The sequence below is a fragment of the Oncorhynchus tshawytscha genome, linkage group LG02 (genome assembly GCF_018296145.1).
Source record: "Oncorhynchus tshawytscha isolate Ot180627B linkage group LG02, Otsh_v2.0, whole genome shotgun sequence".
NCBI lineage: Eukaryota > Metazoa > Chordata > Actinopteri > Salmoniformes > Salmonidae > Oncorhynchus > Oncorhynchus tshawytscha.
The window spans coordinates 16,005,951-16,025,538 of NC_056430.1; the positions used below are offsets into that span (position 1 = coordinate 16,005,951).

The 19,588-nt window shown below is 43.2% G+C and overlaps 1 protein-coding gene and 1 pseudogene across 1 annotated transcript; one reads left to right on the plus strand and one right to left on the minus strand.

Annotated features, from left to right (window-relative positions):
- The first annotated feature begins 266 nt into the window (after positions 1-266).
- LOC112220908 (guanine nucleotide-binding protein G(t) subunit alpha-1) lies at positions 267-10,017 on the plus strand. The gene is made up of 9 exons (XM_024382878.2): positions 267-555; positions 5,437-5,479; positions 5,578-5,719; positions 6,069-6,226; positions 6,917-7,045; positions 7,232-7,361; positions 8,382-8,535; positions 8,749-8,963; positions 9,169-10,017. The coding sequence occupies exons 1-8, from the start codon at positions 450-452 to the stop codon at positions 8,937-8,939; spliced, it is 1,053 nt and encodes a 350-aa protein (XP_024238646.1). The 5' UTR covers positions 267-449; the 3' UTR covers positions 8,940-8,963; positions 9,169-10,017.
- Positions 10,018-12,042: 2,025 nt separating this feature from the next.
- On the minus strand, positions 12,043-19,562 carry LOC112220899 (annotated as a pseudogene).
- Between the last annotated feature and the right edge of the window lie 26 nt (positions 19,563-19,588).

Sequence of the window (19,588 nt, forward strand, 5' to 3'; positions counted from 1 at the left end):
CTTACTAAGGTATTTTACTCCTCATGGAACATAGGCCAGTGGATGAAGATGAAGATGTCTTTCTACCTCCCTCACTCTTATCAAGGCAGCTGAGGCCAGATAAGTACTTGAGCCGATGTGCATCTTCCGCTGAGCACAGCAAAGTCCTCCTAAACCTCAACCTAAAAAAGGTTAGGTCACTCATACACCATGTACCCCTGCATCTCGTTCCCCCTGCCCCAGGAGTCTTCTGTCCTTGTGCCCTATTGGCCATCCCTGATCAGGTGGACAGAGGATGCCTAAAATCTTCTCTAAGACTTGAAAACACTCAATCATTTGCCTCTCCGGTGTTCGTTAAAAGCAGTTGACGTGGCATCTGCGTAGTTGACGACACCAGTCGGCCCTCTAGGTGATCAGCTAGGACGGTTTTCCCCTTTTATTTGGTTTTGAGCTGAAGCCGGGGTGTGAGCATGGGGGCCGGAGCGAGCGCAGAGGACAAGCACTCCAAAGAACTTGAGAAGAAACTCAAGGAGGACGCAGAGAAGGACGCCAGGACAGTCAAGCTGCTGCTTCTGGGTAATGTCTGCCTGTCTGGCCCTCTGGTCCTCTGGTCCTCTGCTCTGGGGAAGGGCCTGTGTGGAGGGTGGTCTATAGGGTGCCTCATCATAACCTGGTATCCAGACTATGCACTAAATGAGTCATAGGGCCTTAGAGCCTATATGACTGTCCAGTGATTGAGTCTTATCTGGTCAAAGGTCTGTTGCTCGGGATGGCTTCCTTAGTATTTAAAAGAACGTGAAAAGGTTTCTTTCTTAAAAGCAACCTTTTGACAGTAAGTGTGGAATCCCATGTTTATATTGCTGAGTAGACTCTACTATACTCTTAGAAAAAAAGGGTTCCAAAAGGGTTCTTCGGTTGTCCCCACAGGATACCCTTTTAGGTTCTAGATCACACCTTTTATCCTAAGAGGGATAGGGATAGAGATAGTTCTGTCCTCTGTCATTTAACCTTGAGAGAGATGTGAAGATCATGTCCATAGTAGTCTCCTGTGGTGTTGAATAATGCAGGTGTGTAGACAGAGACAATGTTATCTTGTCTATTCGTATTATATTGTTAATCATGCAGTTGCCCTAAACCAAATTGGATTGTAATTTAGACTTTACCAGCCTTGCAAACTCATTATTTTGTAATGATTTTGTCTTTATTGGGGATCAATCAAGGTAAATGTCAAAGCTAATAGAATTACTATGCCAAATACATTTACCCTCTTGTCGACATATGCTAAATTGACTGAAAATGCTGATATTCAGAGTCACTACATTTTGCATTAGCAACAACGGTGAAGCTAAGCATACTTGGTCACTCTGCAGGAGCCCGAGGCTGTAGCTTATCCCCCCTGGCTTTCACACTATTGTTCTGAACACTTTGGTAATTACTCAGCTCAAGCCCCTGGTAATCCTCAAACAACAATTGTTGCAGTACAGAAGTCTTAACCCCACACTACTGCACACACACACAAACCGAATTACCCCAATGCAAACCTATTATAGCTCCACTGACCCCAACATCCACGATTAACCAAACACCCTGCACCAATACTTCATGAACTAAGTCTTAGCAAGTATCTAGGGGACGAGCGAGAGAGAGAGTGCGAGAGAGAGAGAGAGAGAGAGAGACAGACAGACAGACAGACAGACAGACAGACAGACAGACAGACAGACAGACAGACAGACAGACAGACAGACAGACAGACAGACAGACAGACAGACAGACAGACAGACAGACAGACAGACAGACAGACAGACAGACAGACAGACAGACAGACAGACAGACAGACAGACAGACAGACAGACAGACAGACAGACAGACAGACAGACAGACAGACAGACAGACAGACAGACAGACAGGAGGGAGAGACAGACAGACAGACAGACAGGGAGGGAGGACAGTGGGAGGGAGGGAGGGAGCACTTTCATGTCATCATAAACTTGATTAGGACCACAACATTGATTGTAGATTCCTGAGTTGTAATAGCCATGTAGTGAACACATGGAACACATGCAGATTGAGGTGGTTCTGTTGACAGAAGAACATTCAGCACAGCACTCTGTTGACACTGTCCCTGAGGGGCCTCAATACCTCATAGACACTCTATTAGAGACTGAGCTAGTGTGTGTCTCTCCCTGACATCGATCAATCAATCAAATTCATTATATAAAGTCCTTTTTACATAAGCAGTTACCCGGGCAACTAATAACCATGATGACTGTAGAGGGGCAGCAGGGTCAACTAATAACCATGATGGCTGTAGAGGGGCAGCAGGGTCAACTAATAACCATGATGGCTGTAGAGGGGCAGCAGGATCAACTAATAACCATGATGGCTGTAGAGGGGCAGCAGGTTCAACTAATAACCATGATGGATATAGAAGGGCAGCAGGGTCAACTAATAACCATGATGGATATAGAGGGGCAGCAGGGTCAACTAATAACCATGATGGCTGTAGAGGGAAGCAGGGTCAATAATAACCATGATGGATGTAGAAGGGCAGCAGGGTCAACAAATAACCATGATGGATATAGAGGGGCAGCAGGGTCAACTAATAACCATGATGGATATAGTTGGGAAGCAGGAGAGAATAATAACCATGATGGCTGTCGAGGGTCAGCAGATTCAACTAATAACCATCATGTCTGTAGAGGGGCAGCAGGGTCAACTAATAACCATGATGGCTATAGAGGGGCAGCAGGGTCAACTAATAACCATGATGGCTGAAGAGGGGCAACAGGGTCAACTAACAACCATCATGTCTGTAGAGGGGCAGCAGGAGAGAATAATAACCATGATGGCTGTCGAGGGTCAGCAGGGTCAACTAATAACCATGATGGCTGAAGAGGGGCAGCAGGGCCAGCTAATAACCATGATGGCTGAAGAGGGGCAGCAGGGCCAACTAATAACCATGATGGCTGAAGAGGGGCAGCAGGGCCAACTAATAACCATGATGGATATAGAGGGCAGCAGGGTCAACTAATAACCATGATGGAGTTGGGAAGGGGCAGATGGCAGGGTCAGCAGATCAACTAATAACCATGATGGATGTAGAGGGGCAGCAGGGTCAACTAATAACCATGATGGATATAGAGGGCAGCAGGGTCAATTAATAACCATGATGGCTGTAGAGGGGCAGCAGGTTCAACTAATAACCATGATGGATATAGAGGGGCAGCAGGGCCAGCTAATAACCATGATGGCTGATGGAGAGGGGCAGCAGGGTCAACTAATAACCATGATGACTGTAGAGGGGCAGCAGGGTCAACTAATAACCATGATGGCTATAGAGGGGCAGCAGGGTCAACTAATAACCATGATGGCTATAGAGGGGCAGCAGGAGAGAATAATAACCATGATGGCTATAGAGGGGCAGCAGGGTCAACTAATAACCATGATGGCTATAGAGGGGCAGCAGGAGAGAATAATAACCATGATGGCTGTAGAGGGGCAGCAGGGTTAACTAATAACCATGATGGTATAGAGGGCTAGCAGGGTCAACTAATAACCATGATGGCTGTAGAGGGGCAGCAGGGTCAACTAATAACCATGATGGCTATAGAGGGGCAGCAGGGTCAACTAATAACCATGATGGCTGAAGAGGGGCAGCAGGGCCAACTAATAACCATGATGGATATAGATGGGAAGCAGGACAGAATAATAACCATGATGGATATAGTTGGGAAGCAGGAGAGAATAATAACCATGATGGATATAGATGGGAAGCAGGAGAGAATAATAACCATGATGGATATAGATGGGAAGCAGGAGAGAATAATAACCATGATGGATATAGATGGGAAGCAGGGTCAACTAATAACCATGATGGATATAGTTGGGAAGCAGGAGAATAATAACCAATGGATATAGATGGGAAGCAGGAGAGAATAATAACCATGATGGATATAGATGGGAAGCAGGAGAGAATAATAACCATGATGGATATAGATGGGAAGCAGTAGAGAATAATAACCATGATGGATATAGATGGGAAGCAAGAGAATAATAACCATGATGGATATAGTTGGGAAGCAGGAGAATAATAACCATGATGGATATAGATGGGAAGCAGGAGAGAATAATAACCATGATGGATATAGATGGGAAGCAGGAGAGAATAATAACCATGATGGATATAGATGGGAAGCAGGAGAGAATAATAACCATGATGGATATAGATGGGAAGCAGGGTCAACTAATAACCATGATGGATATAGATGGGAAGCAGGATCAACTAATAACCATGATGGATATAGATGGGAAGCAGGAGAGAATAATAACCATGATGGATATAGTTGGGAAGCAGGGTCAACTAATAACCATGATGGATATAGATGGGAAGCAGGATCAACTAATAACCATGATGGATATAGATGGGAAGCAGGAGAGAATAATAACCATGATGGATATAGTTGGGAAGCAGGAGAGAATAATAACCATGATGGATATAGTTGGGAAGCAGGAGAGAATAATAACCATGATGGATATAGATGGGAAGCAGGAGAGAATAATAACCATGATGGATATAGATGGGAAGCAGGAGAGAATAATAACCATGATGGATATAGATGGGAAGCAGGAGAGAATAATAACCATGATGGATATAGTTGGGAAGCAGGAGAGAATAATAACCATGATGGATATAGATGGGAAGCAGGATCAACTAATAACCATGATGGATATAGATGGGAAGCAGGAGAGAATAATAACCATGATGGATATAGTTGGGAAGCAGGAGAGAATAATAACATGATGGATATAGATGGGAAGCAGGATCAACTAATAACCATGATGGATATAGATGGGAAGCAGGATCAACTAATAACCATGATGGATATAGATGGGAAGCAGGAGAGAATAATAACCATGATGGATATAGATGGGAAGCAGGAGAGAATAATAACCATGACAGCTGTAGAGGGTGCAGCAGCAAAGTGAGTCATACTGCATCTCTGTGACAATATAGGTCAGGGATAGAGAAAGTTCTTCCTGACATCAGCTTTGAAGGGGCTTAGGACAGGAGTAATGAGCTTGGTGCCCTTGTGTGGCTCCTCTGTGGGCCAATGTACACACCAACTCAACAGGGAGTACCATAACAAGTCAGGAAAGAAAATGGTGGGAATAGTAGCAGAGGAATGTTAAAGAAAAGTGAAATAGAATAAGGGAGTACACTTTGTGACCTTGTTTGCCCCTAGTTTTTGTAATCCAGGTCTAAGATAGTTTAACACTGCAGCCAAGTGGTCATGTTTGGTACTTTAAATGTGATGCCTACTTCTATAGAGACTGATCTACACCCTCCCAAGACCTTGCCATGCCCAGATAATGGTCTCCTACCACTGGCTGTCATTTATATATACAGTACCTGAGATCTAAATAAGTGTACTGTTTTCCTCACTTTTGTGCATATAGGTGCTGGAGAATCAGGAAAGAGCACAATCGTGAAACAGATGAAGTGAGTCTAGTAACTCTATTGTACCAATTTAAATGTCATAAAAGGATCAGTGTCTCAACAATCAAATTAATTTGTGGAATCTTGTTTTCTCACAACAGAATTATCCATCAAGATGGTTACTCTCTTGAGGAGTCTATGGAGTTTGTCACCATCATCTACAGCAATACCCTTCAGTCCATCATGGCTATTGTAAAGGGTATGACTCAACTCAACATTGGCTATGGTGACTCCGCTCAGCAGGTAGTTACTGACTGTCTACTGCAGGGTTCCCAAACTCGATCCTGGAGCACGTTTTGGTTTTTGCCCTAGCACTACACAGCTGACTAAAATATCCAACTCGTTATCATGCTTTGATTATTTGAATCCGCTGTGTAGTGCTAGGGCAAAACCCAAACCGTGCACCCAGAACCAAGTTTGGGAAACGTTGTTCTAGAGAACACTATTCCGACAGATGGTTACATAACATAACCAAGCCAGGCATCATATTATTTGGGATATGATGTTCCTTTGTCAGACTGGGTATAGTACGCAATCTAAGTGTGGAGGTATGATTTTGTACTTGCTTGTGTCTGCGTGTGTTGGTTTGTAGGACGACTCCAGGAAGCTCATGCATCTAGCAGACACCATTGAGGAGGGCTCCATGCCCAAGGAGCTGTCTGACATCATCATCCGGCTGTGGAAGGACACTGGCATCCAGGCATGCTACGACAGGGCCTCTGAGTACCAGCTTAACGACTCTGCTGGATAGTAGGTTTACTCTCCTGGACTGGACCAACCCCATCCCCGTTCCCTTTTCACCATGACAGCACACCATCATATCTACAAAGGGCTTGTTTCCCAGACACATATTAAGTTAAATCCTGGACTAAAATGCTCTTTGAATGTAGGATCTCCATTGTGAATGCTTTTTAGTCCAGGACCAGGGTATGTGTCTGGGAAACTAGCACCCAAGAGCTTTGTTCTCTCTTACTAGTCTGTTGATGAACCAGATTAAGGTAGGTTGTTTTTCATAACCACTCTCTCCGTGTCCCAGCTAACTATCTGAGGCTGGATATAACCTCACTATGTCCCACCTAGCTTTCTGAATGACTTGGAGTCGCTGGTCCAGCCTGGATATATCCCCACTGAGTAGGAAGTAACCACTCTCTCTCTCGGTGTCCCACCTAGCTATCTGAATGACTTGGAGAGGCTGGTCCAGCCTGGATATATCCCCACTGAGTAGGAAGTAACCACTCTCTCTCTCGGTGTCCCACCTAGCTATCTGAATGACTTGGAGAGGCTGGTCCAGCCTGGATATATCCCCACTGAGTAGGAAGTAACCACTCTCTCTCTCGGTGTCCCACCTAGCTATCTGAATGACTTGGAGAGGCTGGTCCAGCCTGGATATATCCCCACTGAGTAGGAAGTAACCACTCTCTCTCTCGGTGTCCCACCTAGCTATCTGAATGACTTGGAGAGGCTGGTCCAGCCTGGATATATCCCCACTGAACAGGACATGTTGCGATCCAGGGTAAAGACCACTGGTATCATAGAGACCCAGTTCGGCTTAAAAGATCTCAACTTCAGGTGAGGCTACAAACACAACACAAGACAATTATACCCGCATTAATCCCCATGGATCAGAATCACAAAAACATTGAAAAGCAACAATTATCTTTAAGAAATCGAATGAGCATAGATGACCATTATAATAATATAGTAATAACATTGGCGATCAACATTGACATCTGTCTCTCTCTCGCTTTCCTGCAGGATGTTTGACGTGGGCGGCCAGCGCTCAGAGAGGAAGAAATGGATCCACTGTTTTGAGGGAGTGACCTGTATTATCTTCATCGCTGCTCTGAGCGCCTACGACATGGTGCTGGTGGAGGATGACGAAGTGGTGAGATACATTATCGTCACATTGTAGACACTAGATTGAAGGAGTCGCTGTAGGATGAAGTGGTGAGATATCATCATCATAGACACTAGATTGAAGGAGTCGCTGTAGGACAAAGTGGTGAGATATCAGCATCATAGACACTAGATTGAAGGAGTCGCTGTAGGACGAAGTGGTGAGATATCATCATCATAGACACTATATTGAAGGAGTCACTGTAGGACGAAGTGGTGAGATATCATCATCATAGACACTAGATTGAAGGAGTCACTGTAGGACGAAGTGGTGAGATATCATCATCAGACACTAGATTGAAGGAGTCGCTGTAGGACGAAGTGGTGAGATATCATCATCATAGACACTAGATTGAAGGAGTCACTGTAGGACGAAGTGGTGAGATATCAGCATCATCATCATAGACACTAGATTGAAGGAGTCGCTGTAGGACGAAGTGGTGAGATATCATCATCATAGACACTAGATTGAAGGAGTCACTGTAGGACGAAGTGGTGAGATATCAGCATCATCATCATAGACACTAGATTGAAGGAGTCGCTGTAGGACGAAGTGGTGAGATATCATCATCATAGACACTAGATTGAAGGAGTCACTGTAGGACGAAGTGGTGAGATATCAGCATCATCATCATAGACACTAGATTGAAGGAGTCGCTGTAGGACGAAGTGGTGAGATATCAGCATCATAGACACTAGATTGAGGTAGTCACTGTAGGATGAAGTGGTGAGATATCATCATCATAGACACTAGATTGAGGTAGTCACTGCATTGTCTCACGTCAGAAAGCACAGCGGCCGTCTGCACTGATGGCTCCTGGAGATGCTTGTCACGTTAGAATGATGCCATCTGACGGAAGACAATGGTAGTCACCATGGAACTGTATGGACAGAGTAGTGGTCAGACTAGCTGCTTTGTGATCTCATGGAGAGATTAATTGTAGAATAATCAGTTTCATTAGCTTGTTTCATGCATGTTATCCATCTGTGTGATTCTCTCCTCATGAAGAACCGAATGCACGAGAGTCTCCACCTGTTCAACAGTATCTGCAACCACCGCTACTTTATAGCCACCTCCATCGTACTCTTCCTCAACAAGAAAGATGTCTTCACCGAGAAGATCAAGAAGGCTCACCTGAGCATGTGCTTCCCCGACTATGACGGTGGGCTCACAACAGCAGATCTGCCACTGGTCTATTCTCCTTGGAACACTCTGTGTTTTCTCAATGTTCTTTTGATGTTAGACCAATGTCAGCTCTTAACGATTGCATATTGTGTTTGTCCATAGCATAAGCCAGCTTTGATTTCAGCTCTTGTTGACTCTTTTGACAGTATTGTAAGTATTATTTCCCTAAATGTTGTTGGATTCCCTGTAGGCCCCAACACCTATGAGGATGCTGGTAACTACATCAAACTCCAGTTCCTGGACCTGAACTTGCGGCGAGATATCAAGGAGGTCTACTCACACATGACCTGTGCCACAGACACAGAGAACGTCAAGTTTGTGTTTGACGCGGTAACTGACATCATCATCAAAGAAAACCTAAAAAGCTGTGGTCTCTTCTAAGAGCCACGCCGTATAGCCATATAGGTGAGTGGAACTCTTCTGGTCTAGACTATACTAGGATACTGAGAGATTGTCTGCCTCTGCCCATTGAATACCAAAGCCCCATAGTAAACTATAGTTTACCTGAAAGGCGCCACACACAACTCACTATGAATCAGCACATAATTTCTCTGTCACCCACCCAATGGCAGACACGTTGTTATCTCCTCTAAACACTCCTCTGTTACAGGCCTAACTCCTATCTCCTCCCCCTTTCAAACTGCGGGCAACAATCTCAAGACCGGACCAAGATGAGAAACTGTCCCTACGAGCTGCCATTCTCCAATAGATTACTACACACACATACACAGACATTCATTCATACAGTCCAACGCAGTATCATAACCAAAGACAATTCAGTTAATTTGAGACCTTGATGAGCCCTAAGAGAGGTGTAATGTCAGATGATCTATCCTGTACATATGTTATAAGTCAATCATAATCAAGCTGTCATACTTTCTTAGGAACTGTAGTTGAATCATCGACCCTTCAGCAGAAAGTGCTTCTTCTCCCAGACAGTAAATGTGAATAGGTGTAAGGCAATGCATCATCTCTACGCTCCAGTAACTGGCATATAAAGCCAAAAGAGATGGAAACGAGACGGAAACAAGATGGCCTCCACCTGCACACGCACTTCAACTTGTGTTATAATAAGTTACAAAACCCAATCATTAGCAAAAATGGGTTTTAAGTGTAGATAAGGCATACTAGAACAAAGATTGAGCTGTTAAGTATAGTGGGCACAGTATGAAAGACCTCAAGCTACTGGAGAGGACCAATGTCACATGAAATCGGACCAGTTCATTTTTATATGTCAAACATCAAAGAATTGCAAAGGTAAGGGTAACTTGTATCTAGATCTCTAACTGATGAGCATCTGTAGTAAAAATGCAGTATTTTTAAGTTTGTCGCTTGGTCACAAACCAATTTGAATGCCTTGTAGGTCTTTGGGCCACACATTCTGTACAGAAAAGACAAAGGATGTTACTGTGAAATGTGAATCAGATGATGAGTTATTAAAGCTTCTGTAGAAAACTAACCTCTCTGTGAAATACTTATTGAATAAAGTATATTAATACTTATTGAATAAATTCCTCTCAGTATCGTCACGTTCTGTACTTACTGCATTTATTTCACATACAATATTTGTATAGATTTTTCTGACATTAAGAGAAAATCATTCTTACAGCATTGTCTGAACAGTATTGTAGAGGTCAAAAGCCCACTTAGTTAAAACTCAAGATGACCTGAGAGAAGAAAGTTAAGTCCTGATTTGATTATCTAAGACAAAAAAATTGAGAACTCACAAGACAGAGGCAAAACAAGATGTCAATCACAAAAAATATGTTCCTCCCCACATACTGGTACTTGACATAGTCTGTTAGCACCATTAAGTCAAGGGAAGGTTGCACAAGGTCATCCACATACACATACTGTACTGCTGTGTACTAACTCTTTGGATATACAGCAAAATTAACATGAACATACAAAGCAGCACAACCGGTGTTTAGACGCATGAATAGCCCTTCCTTGAATATTAATACTTGGAATAGAAATTCAGAATTGTTCAATAGAGACATGATACTCTTACACAACCTTAAACATTACACACTTTATGGCTTTGTTTAAACCCACAGGAAGTGTCAAAAATATTGTACTAAAGAGGAATGATTTCCACCTTCTATACCGGTCACAGAATGGAAGTTATTCACTTTTTTCACTTTATCACAACCATCTTGGCTTTTATGTTAAGTCACGTCTGCATTAATAAGGTGTCAAATCTGCATTAATAAGGTGTCAAGTCTGCATTAATCAGGTGTCAAGTCTGCATTAATCAGGTGTCAAGTCTGCATTAATCAGGTGTCACGTCTGCATTAATCAGGTGTCACGTCTGCATTAATCAGGTGTCACGTCTGCATTAATCAGGTGTCACGTCTGCATTAATCAGGTGTCAAGTCTGCATTAATCAGGTGTCAAGTCTGCATTAATCAGGTGTCAAGTCTGCATTAATCAGGTGTCAAGTCTGCATTAATCAGGTGTCAAGTCTGCATTAATCAGGTGTCAAGTCTGCATTAATCAGGTGTCAAGTCTGCATTAATCAGGTGTCAAGTCTGCATTAATCAGGTGTCAAGTCTGCATTAATCAGGTGTCAAGTCTGCATTAATAAGGTGTCAAGTCTGCATTAATCAGGTGTTAAGTCTGCATTAATCAGGTGTCAAGTCTGCATTAATCAGGTGTCAAGTCTGCATTAATAAGGTGTCAAGTCTGCATTAATCAGGTGTCAAGTCTGCATTAATAAGGTGTCAAGTCTGCATTAATCAGGTGTCAAGTCTGCATTAATCAGGTGTCAAGTCTGCATTAATCAGGTGTCAAGTCTGCATTAATCAGGTGTCAAGTCTGCATTAATCAGGTGTCAAGTCTGCATTAATCAGGTGTCAAGTCTGCATTAATCAGGTGTCAAGTCTGCATTAATCAGGTATCACATCTGCATTAATCAGGTGTCACGTCTGCATTAATAAGGTGTCAAGTCTGCATTAATCAGGTGTCAAGTCTGCATTAATCAGGTGTCAAGTCTGCATTAATCAGGTGTCACGTCTGCATTAATCAGGTGTCACGTCTGCATTAATCAGGTGTCACGTCTGCATTAATCAGGTGTCACGTCTGCATTAATCAGGTGTCACGTCTGCATTAATCAGGTGTCACGTCTGCATTAATCAGGTGTGTTACGGTTTTCTAGTGGTGATGAAGGAGAGTCGGACCAAACTGCAGCGTGTCGATTGCGATCCATGTTTAATACAACAAAGAAACACGAACACTACACAAAACAATAAACGTAATCGAAACCGAAACAGCCTATCTAGTGCAAACTAACCGAGAGTACACATAGGACACTAAGGACAATCACCCACGACAAACTCAAAGAATATGGCTGCCTAAATATGGTTCCCAATCAGAGACAACGATAAGCACCTGCCTCTGATTGAGAACCATTCCAGACAGCCATAGACTTTGCTAGATAACCCACTAAGCTACAATCCCAATCCCAATACCACCACCAAAACCCCAAGACAAACACACCACAATTACAAAAACCCCATGCCACACCCTGGCCTGACCAAATACATAAAGATAAACACAAAATACTTTGACCAGGGCGTGACAAGGTGTCACGTCTGCATTAATCAGGTGTCAAGTATGCACTAATAAGGTGTCACGTCTGCACTAATAAGGTGTCACGTCTGCACTAATAAGGTGTCACGTCTGCACTAATAAGGTGTCACGTCTGCACTAATAAGGTGTCACGTCTGCACTAATAAGGTGTCACGTCTGCACTAATAAGGTGTCACGTCTGCACTAATAAGGTGTCACGTCTGCACTAATAAGGTGTCACGTCTGCACTAATAAGGTGTCACGTCTGCACTAATAAGGTGTCACGTCTGCACTAATAAGGTGTCACGTCTGCACTAATCAGGTGTCACGTCTGCACTAATCAGGTGTCACGTCTGCACTAATCAGGTGTCACGTCTGCACTAATCAGGTGTCACGTCTGCACTAATCAGGTGTCACGTCTGCACTAATCAGGTGTCACGTCTGCACTAATCAGGTGTCACGTCTGCACTAATCAGGTGTCAAGTCTGCATTAATCAGGTGTCACGTCTGCACTAATCAGGTGTCACGTCTGCACTAATCAGGTGTCACGTCTGCACTAATCAGGTGTCACGTCTGCACTAATCAGGTGTCACGTCTGCACTAATCAGGTGTCACGTCTGCACTAATCAGGTGTCACGTCTGCACTAATCAGGTGTCACGTCTGCACTAATCAGGTGTCACGTCTGCACTAATCAGGTGTCACGTCTGCACTAATCAGGTGTCACGTCTGCACTAATCAGGTGTCACGTCTGCACTAATCAGGTGTCAAGTCTGCACTAATCAGGTGTCAAGTCTGCATTAATCAGGTGTCAAGTCTGCATTAATCAGGTGTCACATCTGCATTAATACCAAGTCTGTATAAATAATGTGTCACGTCTGCATTAATAAGGGGTCACGTCAGCATTGACAATCCTAGTGAGGCACTAGTCACCCTGTATATCTATTTTTTTGCGCAATGCACTTAAAATGATGCTGTGGACATTAAACAGGTATCTGGATGGCACTGTTCCCTCAACCCAATAACAGTTCACAGATCAGCAGTATGTTCAGAACACCTAGCTACACACCCAAACCAAAGCTCGAACAGTAAAGCCCTCATCACTGCTTCATTCATTCCTCAACCAAAACATCCCAGTTATAATGACACCAAACAACACTCAATGAGTCACATTTAAAATGCTGTGGAACAGGAATCCAGCAAACCTTTTACTGAAAAAAAAAAAAAAGGTTTGTCCTTTACAAAATAAACTGATGCATATTATAAAACAATTGAAATGCTATTTTAAAAAAGGAGAGTATTGTCCACCTTGGTCCTGAGCAGCAGAGCGGTAGAGCAGGGTGAGGTAAGACCCCTCTGTCCTCTTCACACAACAAGCTATGCCTGAGTTAGTGAGTCTACAAACTGAGGACACAGACACAGCAGTGATCTCTCCTCAGAACAGTCCCACCATGTGATCGATCTATCTCATGTACACACTCTTCAAAGGCAGGGAGTACCTCCGCTCCTCAGAGACCCTGTCACACTGAAGAAAGGAAGCAGAGGAGATGATGATGATGATTTGTACGAAAAATATAACTTTATTTTTTATTTTTTAACCTTTATTTTACTAGGCAAGTCAGTTAAGAACAAATTCTTATTTTCAATGACGGCCTAGGAACAGTGGGTTAACTGCCTGTTCAGGGGCAGAACGACAGATTTGTACCTTGTCAGCTTGGGGATTTGAACTTGCAACCTTTCGGTTACTAGTCCAACGCTCTAACCACTAGGCTACCCTGACCTAACTCTGCATATTTCAAATATGTTTGTGCTTATTTAGCAGACAGAAATGCACGTCATTCATTACTGTATATTTTAAGCTGCAGTATTTGATAATGCAGGCAGTGTCAGGGTAATATATATTTATATATCAGAGGTCATTACATTGATATTGTTGATAGAAAATGACCCGTTGGAGGTCTCCTGGTCTGTCACCACTCTCTCCTCACAGGGGAACAGGTCATTCCACTGCTTCTCCCGGAAGCGCGCATCAATAGGTGCATGGCCCTCTGTGGTGAAGATGTACTTGTTCTCTGATTTGTGCAAGGGGTTGTCATCATCAAACAGCTGGAAGGAGAATGTCCCAGGTTTAAGGAGAATGTCCCAGGATTAACTAGAATGACAGGTTCTATTAGCGCAGAAAAGCCTGTTCCAGTTTCTGACCAACATACAGTACAGGTACATACCATGTAAAGGTATTTTCAGACAGTACAGTACAAGTACTAAACAGCTCAGCCTAATGTTCCTATTGATCCAGTAAGGCCAGAAGGCTAGTTTATTTTTATTGGCATGTAACTGATATGAATGTTGTATTGTCAATTTGTTTTCTACTGTATTTAATTGGCAATTTAAAACATGTATATGATACTGCAACAATTTCCCCATGGGGACAATAAAGTCAGTAAAGTACATACCAGGTAAAGGTATTTGCAGGTCTCGCTGAGAAAAAAGCTCTCCATGCGATCCTCTTTGGACTTGTCCACCATGTGGTGAAGAGTGGCATACCCACACCTGTCATATCCACACATCAGTTTAGGGAACAGTAGCAACAGACTTCCTCTCTAAAAGTAATAGCATTTTCAACGACCCGACTTATACCAGACTTTGGCATTTTTTTCCAGGCTCTCAAGGATGTCCAGTCCTACGTGCAAATACAAAGGATGTTTGGTTGCCTGTGAGGGGAAATGAAATAGCTCAACTCAAAGCAGCTCAAAACAAATAAAACTAACATTCTGTATCAAATGTTGTCTCCAATGCATGTGCAGCACTGGTACCTGGTAGAGGAGATAGGTGGACTCCACCAGTTCTGGCCTCAGGGTGTAGAAGAGAACGTCAGGCGCCTGTAGCTGCCAGTTGTACCTCTCCGGCAGGGCCCCGAAGCGCTTCCAGGTGGCGTAGTAGAAGGCATGCATGCAAATGGCCTCCTCAACACCACCATTCAACACCTGAGGTGGTCAGGCACGGGGTCAGAGCACAGACACGGGGTCAGAGCACAGACACGGGGTCAGAGCACAGACACGGGGTCAGAGCACAGACACGGGGTCAGAGCACAGACATGGGGTCAGAGCACAGACATGGGGTCAGAGCACAGACACGGGGAAAACATCATAAACAGTAGTAACGCTGTCAGGTTGAACATACACCAAGGTATTCTACTGAACAACATTTATTGGGACATTGTAGGTTGAGGACATATGCAGGGTTTGTACTGCTCCCCATTCCCAGAGAGAGAGAGGTGTCTACCAGGAGGCCAGGGAAGAAGGCTTGCAGGGAGTCAATCCAGGTGTTCATGATCTGGCCGTTGAACATGTTCACATTGACGTAGAGTGGAGGGTCCCCTTCTCCCTCATTACATGACTCCCTCCTGCAGGTCAACATCAACACACACATTACCTTTACAGAATGTAGATCAACACTAAATAACATGCCGCCACATTACTAATATAACCTCAAATATGGTCAATCATTCAACACACAACCATTAGAACACTATGTATCCACACAAACACACCCTCATCAAGTCAACTGAAGCACAGGACTGAGCCCATTCTCAGGTGGTTCTGGATGCTCTCATAAGAAGCTTGGAACATCCGCTAGTCCTCTCTCTCTCCAAACAGGACGTAAGACTTAAGCAGGTACTCGTAGAACGAGTCCATCCCTGCTCCCAGGCCACTCTGCATGCCAACCCACTGTCCCGTTTGGATGTTCACCACGTTCCCTGAGAGTTGAAGAGAAGAGGTAACCATGTGCGATACAACAAGAGAGAAAGATGCAGGTACACATGAGCAAACATCTACATACAAACTACAAAGATGATCTCTACTCACCTAGCAAGCCTGTCTCGTTGCTCCTCAGGTTCCACAGGGCTCGGACAGCCCATCTTGCCACCCACTCAAACGTGGAGTCTCCAATCAGACGGCTCAGAATGCCAAACTCCACCATCAGGGAGCCAGCCCCAGATGTGCAAGTCTCATTGATGCTGTCTGGAGAGACACCACTCTTCAGGTTCACCTGAGGAAATGAAGTAACAGGGTAATCAGTCACTGAAGAACATTACAGTTATTTCAGTACGGCATAGTTGTGCTCATTATATATACACACATTGTGTAAACAACAGGTGAAGTAAATGTCAAGACTGATAGTGGACCTCTGTTGTTGTTTAATGGTCTTAGATCTATCTCCACCTGTCGGCAAAGCCAGGCCTGTCAAATCGTTATGAACCCAGGACAGACCAGGCCATTAACCATGCAGCTCTCCTCTCACCCTGGGGTGGGGCATGCCTGTGCTGGTGTTCTCGAAGGATGGCAGCAAGCGGACTGCCAGGTCGTGGGCCAGGTGTAGGAGGTCATTGTCATAATCGTCCATGCCCACGTCACCGAAGGGATGCTTGGGGTCAGTCAGGAGGATGTGAGCAGAGATCAGACTACCCAGGATCCTGGAGGCACAAAGAATGAACGAATGAGACAACCATCAAGAGAAGTTAGAAGGCAGTCCTTGTTTAAACATTAAGGTGGCTAGGATTCAGAGATAGATGCATTGAACTCTGCTCCTACCACTAGATTAGAGCTACCATTACCCTACTTTAAACAATATAAACACCCTTCCCTCCCTCCACCACCACAGCACCTGCAATTTTTTGTTTTCTTTGCAGCTTGGAAAGATTACGAAATGGTACTTGTGGTTTACTGAAATGTGAGCTGCAACTCCACCGTGGTTGTAAAGCTGTTTGCTACATCTTTACATCTGGAACTTGAACCTGAGCTAACAAAAAAAGTTCTAGTCAATACGGATATTACATTTATACCTGATGTTAGTCTCAAACACTTGCACAGTGTCAAAAGATACCGTGTCTATCACCAACTTCACAGCTCTATGGAACTCTGACACATTCCCCAGCACCTTGAGCGAGAAACATTACCAGGATTATTGAAAAACGTCCTAAACCGTTTGAATACCAATATCCTAAAAGCTGACACAAATGAAAGAGGAATAGAAAATACAGCTGCTTACCAGTAGTGTGTCTAGGGTGTCAATGAATAGTTTCCCAAGACATCATTGATGTTGCTGTTTCACTACTGTTGTTTCAGGTCAAACATGTCAAAAAGAGCCTTGACAATAATTGAGGGTATGCACATGTAGGCAATAATGCAAACACCATGGTGGGAATTGTGGGACCACATTCAACTTGATCACAAGCTGAACAAGTTAAATGGATTGACCCTGTTTCAGCTTGAGAGAAATTACGTTTCATTCAGCTGTGCATTTTCTTTGTGCCTTTTGTTATCAGATTCAAAAGAATGTATTTCAAAGTAGATAGAGCGGACAAACAAGTATAATACCAGTCTTACAGTAACTGTATTTGGTTAGCTATTTACATCAACTTAACCAGATTTGATAACAAGTCCTGCATGACAGACAGGTGCAAATTACAATAACCGCACAGTTAACATCATCCGTCACAATGTAAATAATGAATGGACACTGGACACACTTCAGCTAGTTGGACAGGGCAGTCTACCAACCAAATAATCAATTGCACGTGTTACCAGATTGGTTCTAGGCCTATACTCACGGGTTGAGAACGCCAGGACCTCTTCCTTGACAGTCAATGGGATTGAGCTCATCTTCGGGAAAGGCATATTTCATGTAGTTGTCGTATCCAAAGTACAACATGTCTTTGGCCATGCCTTTCATCTTTAACTTGTGTGTCCGAGAAGGAGCTATATCTCCTGTCATTACTCATCCCTGTTCCCTTCAAAGAGGCTAAGGTAAGACTTCTTCTTAGGTGAATCTTCTTCACCAAGTTTGGCACAAGAGGTCCTGCTTTGTGCTTCTCCATTTAAATTTAGGGGGAAGTTGAACCCCCAGCTAGGTCCCAGTCCAAACGCTAGCTATAGTAGACTACTGAAAGTCAGTCTGAGTACGACGAGACCAACCAGTATCGACTTCCATTGCATCTTTGTTCTGGATCGGTCTTAAAATACATAATTCAAATCGACAATCTTTGATGAATAAATGGCTGAATTGTCTTCCGTGTATTGCTTCCAGGCCACCTTGGCTAAACTGTCTGAAAAAGTCGATAGCGTGCCACACTTTGTCAACAAACCCAGCCCATCGGTTGTCACTAGTTGCCACAATGTAAAATGTCTATATGGTACTAATTCATGATTTCGTTAAGATATGTTCTCTTAATTGAAGGTTAGGCATAAGATTAGCAGTGTGGTTAAGGTTAAAATCTCATTTTAAAATATATGAAAGAAACAGGCGGGGTTTATAATTATGACTTTGAAACATTCCCGGTTTTAAGGTGTGATTGGAGCTCCAGGTATGTCGTCAAGAAAGAGGGGGCAGGCGCGTTTCAGCAATTGGCTACCATGCATGTCAGTCTTGCCATGTGTCAAGCAATATCACCTTTACACCAATAGAAAACATCCACAAGCATTAAAAAGTAGAGGCTCAGACAGGTGAAGAGTCAGAAAATACCCATGTCAAAACCAATCTGGAGGTATGAAAATCTTATTTTTTTCACTTTCCGACATTTGTTTGCGAATCTGATGTTTTCGAGTTAAAATCATAGTTCGAGACTATTGGTAGTAGGCTATGATTATTGATACAAGTATTAGTCCAATGAGTGTAGTCAAATGTTGTCCTTCATTTTAATGACAAAGTTCATCTTTAAGCATAGTTTACGTTTTTTATCCACCCAGACAACATAATTACTAAATAATTCCAAAGTATTGACACCATAAATATATATTTCAAAAATGCGCCACAGAAAATATCGCAACTGAGGGTGAACAACGATAACAGTACAATGTCTAAATTAACAAGAATGCCTTTAGATTTCTTGAATATATATATATATATGAGTGGTGTTTTCCCTTTGCTCAGGAAGGCACCCTTTGCATGCTGTTTGCTTCAGAGATGAGATATTGCACAAGGCACTTTGAATTCTGCCACCCTCTCCCTCTTGACCGCAGTAGACATAATTTCACTGAGGCAAATTACAAACAAGGCTGATAACCACACAACCAACCCACTATCTTGACCATCAGTACATTAATATAAAATATCCATATGCGCTCACATAAGTAAAAATCTTAACAGTTTGATATTTGTACATACCTAGCTACTGAACTATTTACATAATTCATTGCTAAAAAATTTGATTTGGCAAAAAAAAGGCAAAGGCCATAAAGCAGTTAATCTCACAGTAGAACATGACAGAGACAAGAAGGGAAACCAGAAAGTCCATTTACTTTCCTAGTGACATATTAACATACACTATATATACAAGCGTATGTGGACACCCCCTTCAAATTAGTGGATTTGTCTATTTCAGCCACACCCGCTTCTGACGGGTGTATAAAATAAAGCACACCGCCATGCAATCTCCATAGACAAACATTGGCAGTGGAATGGC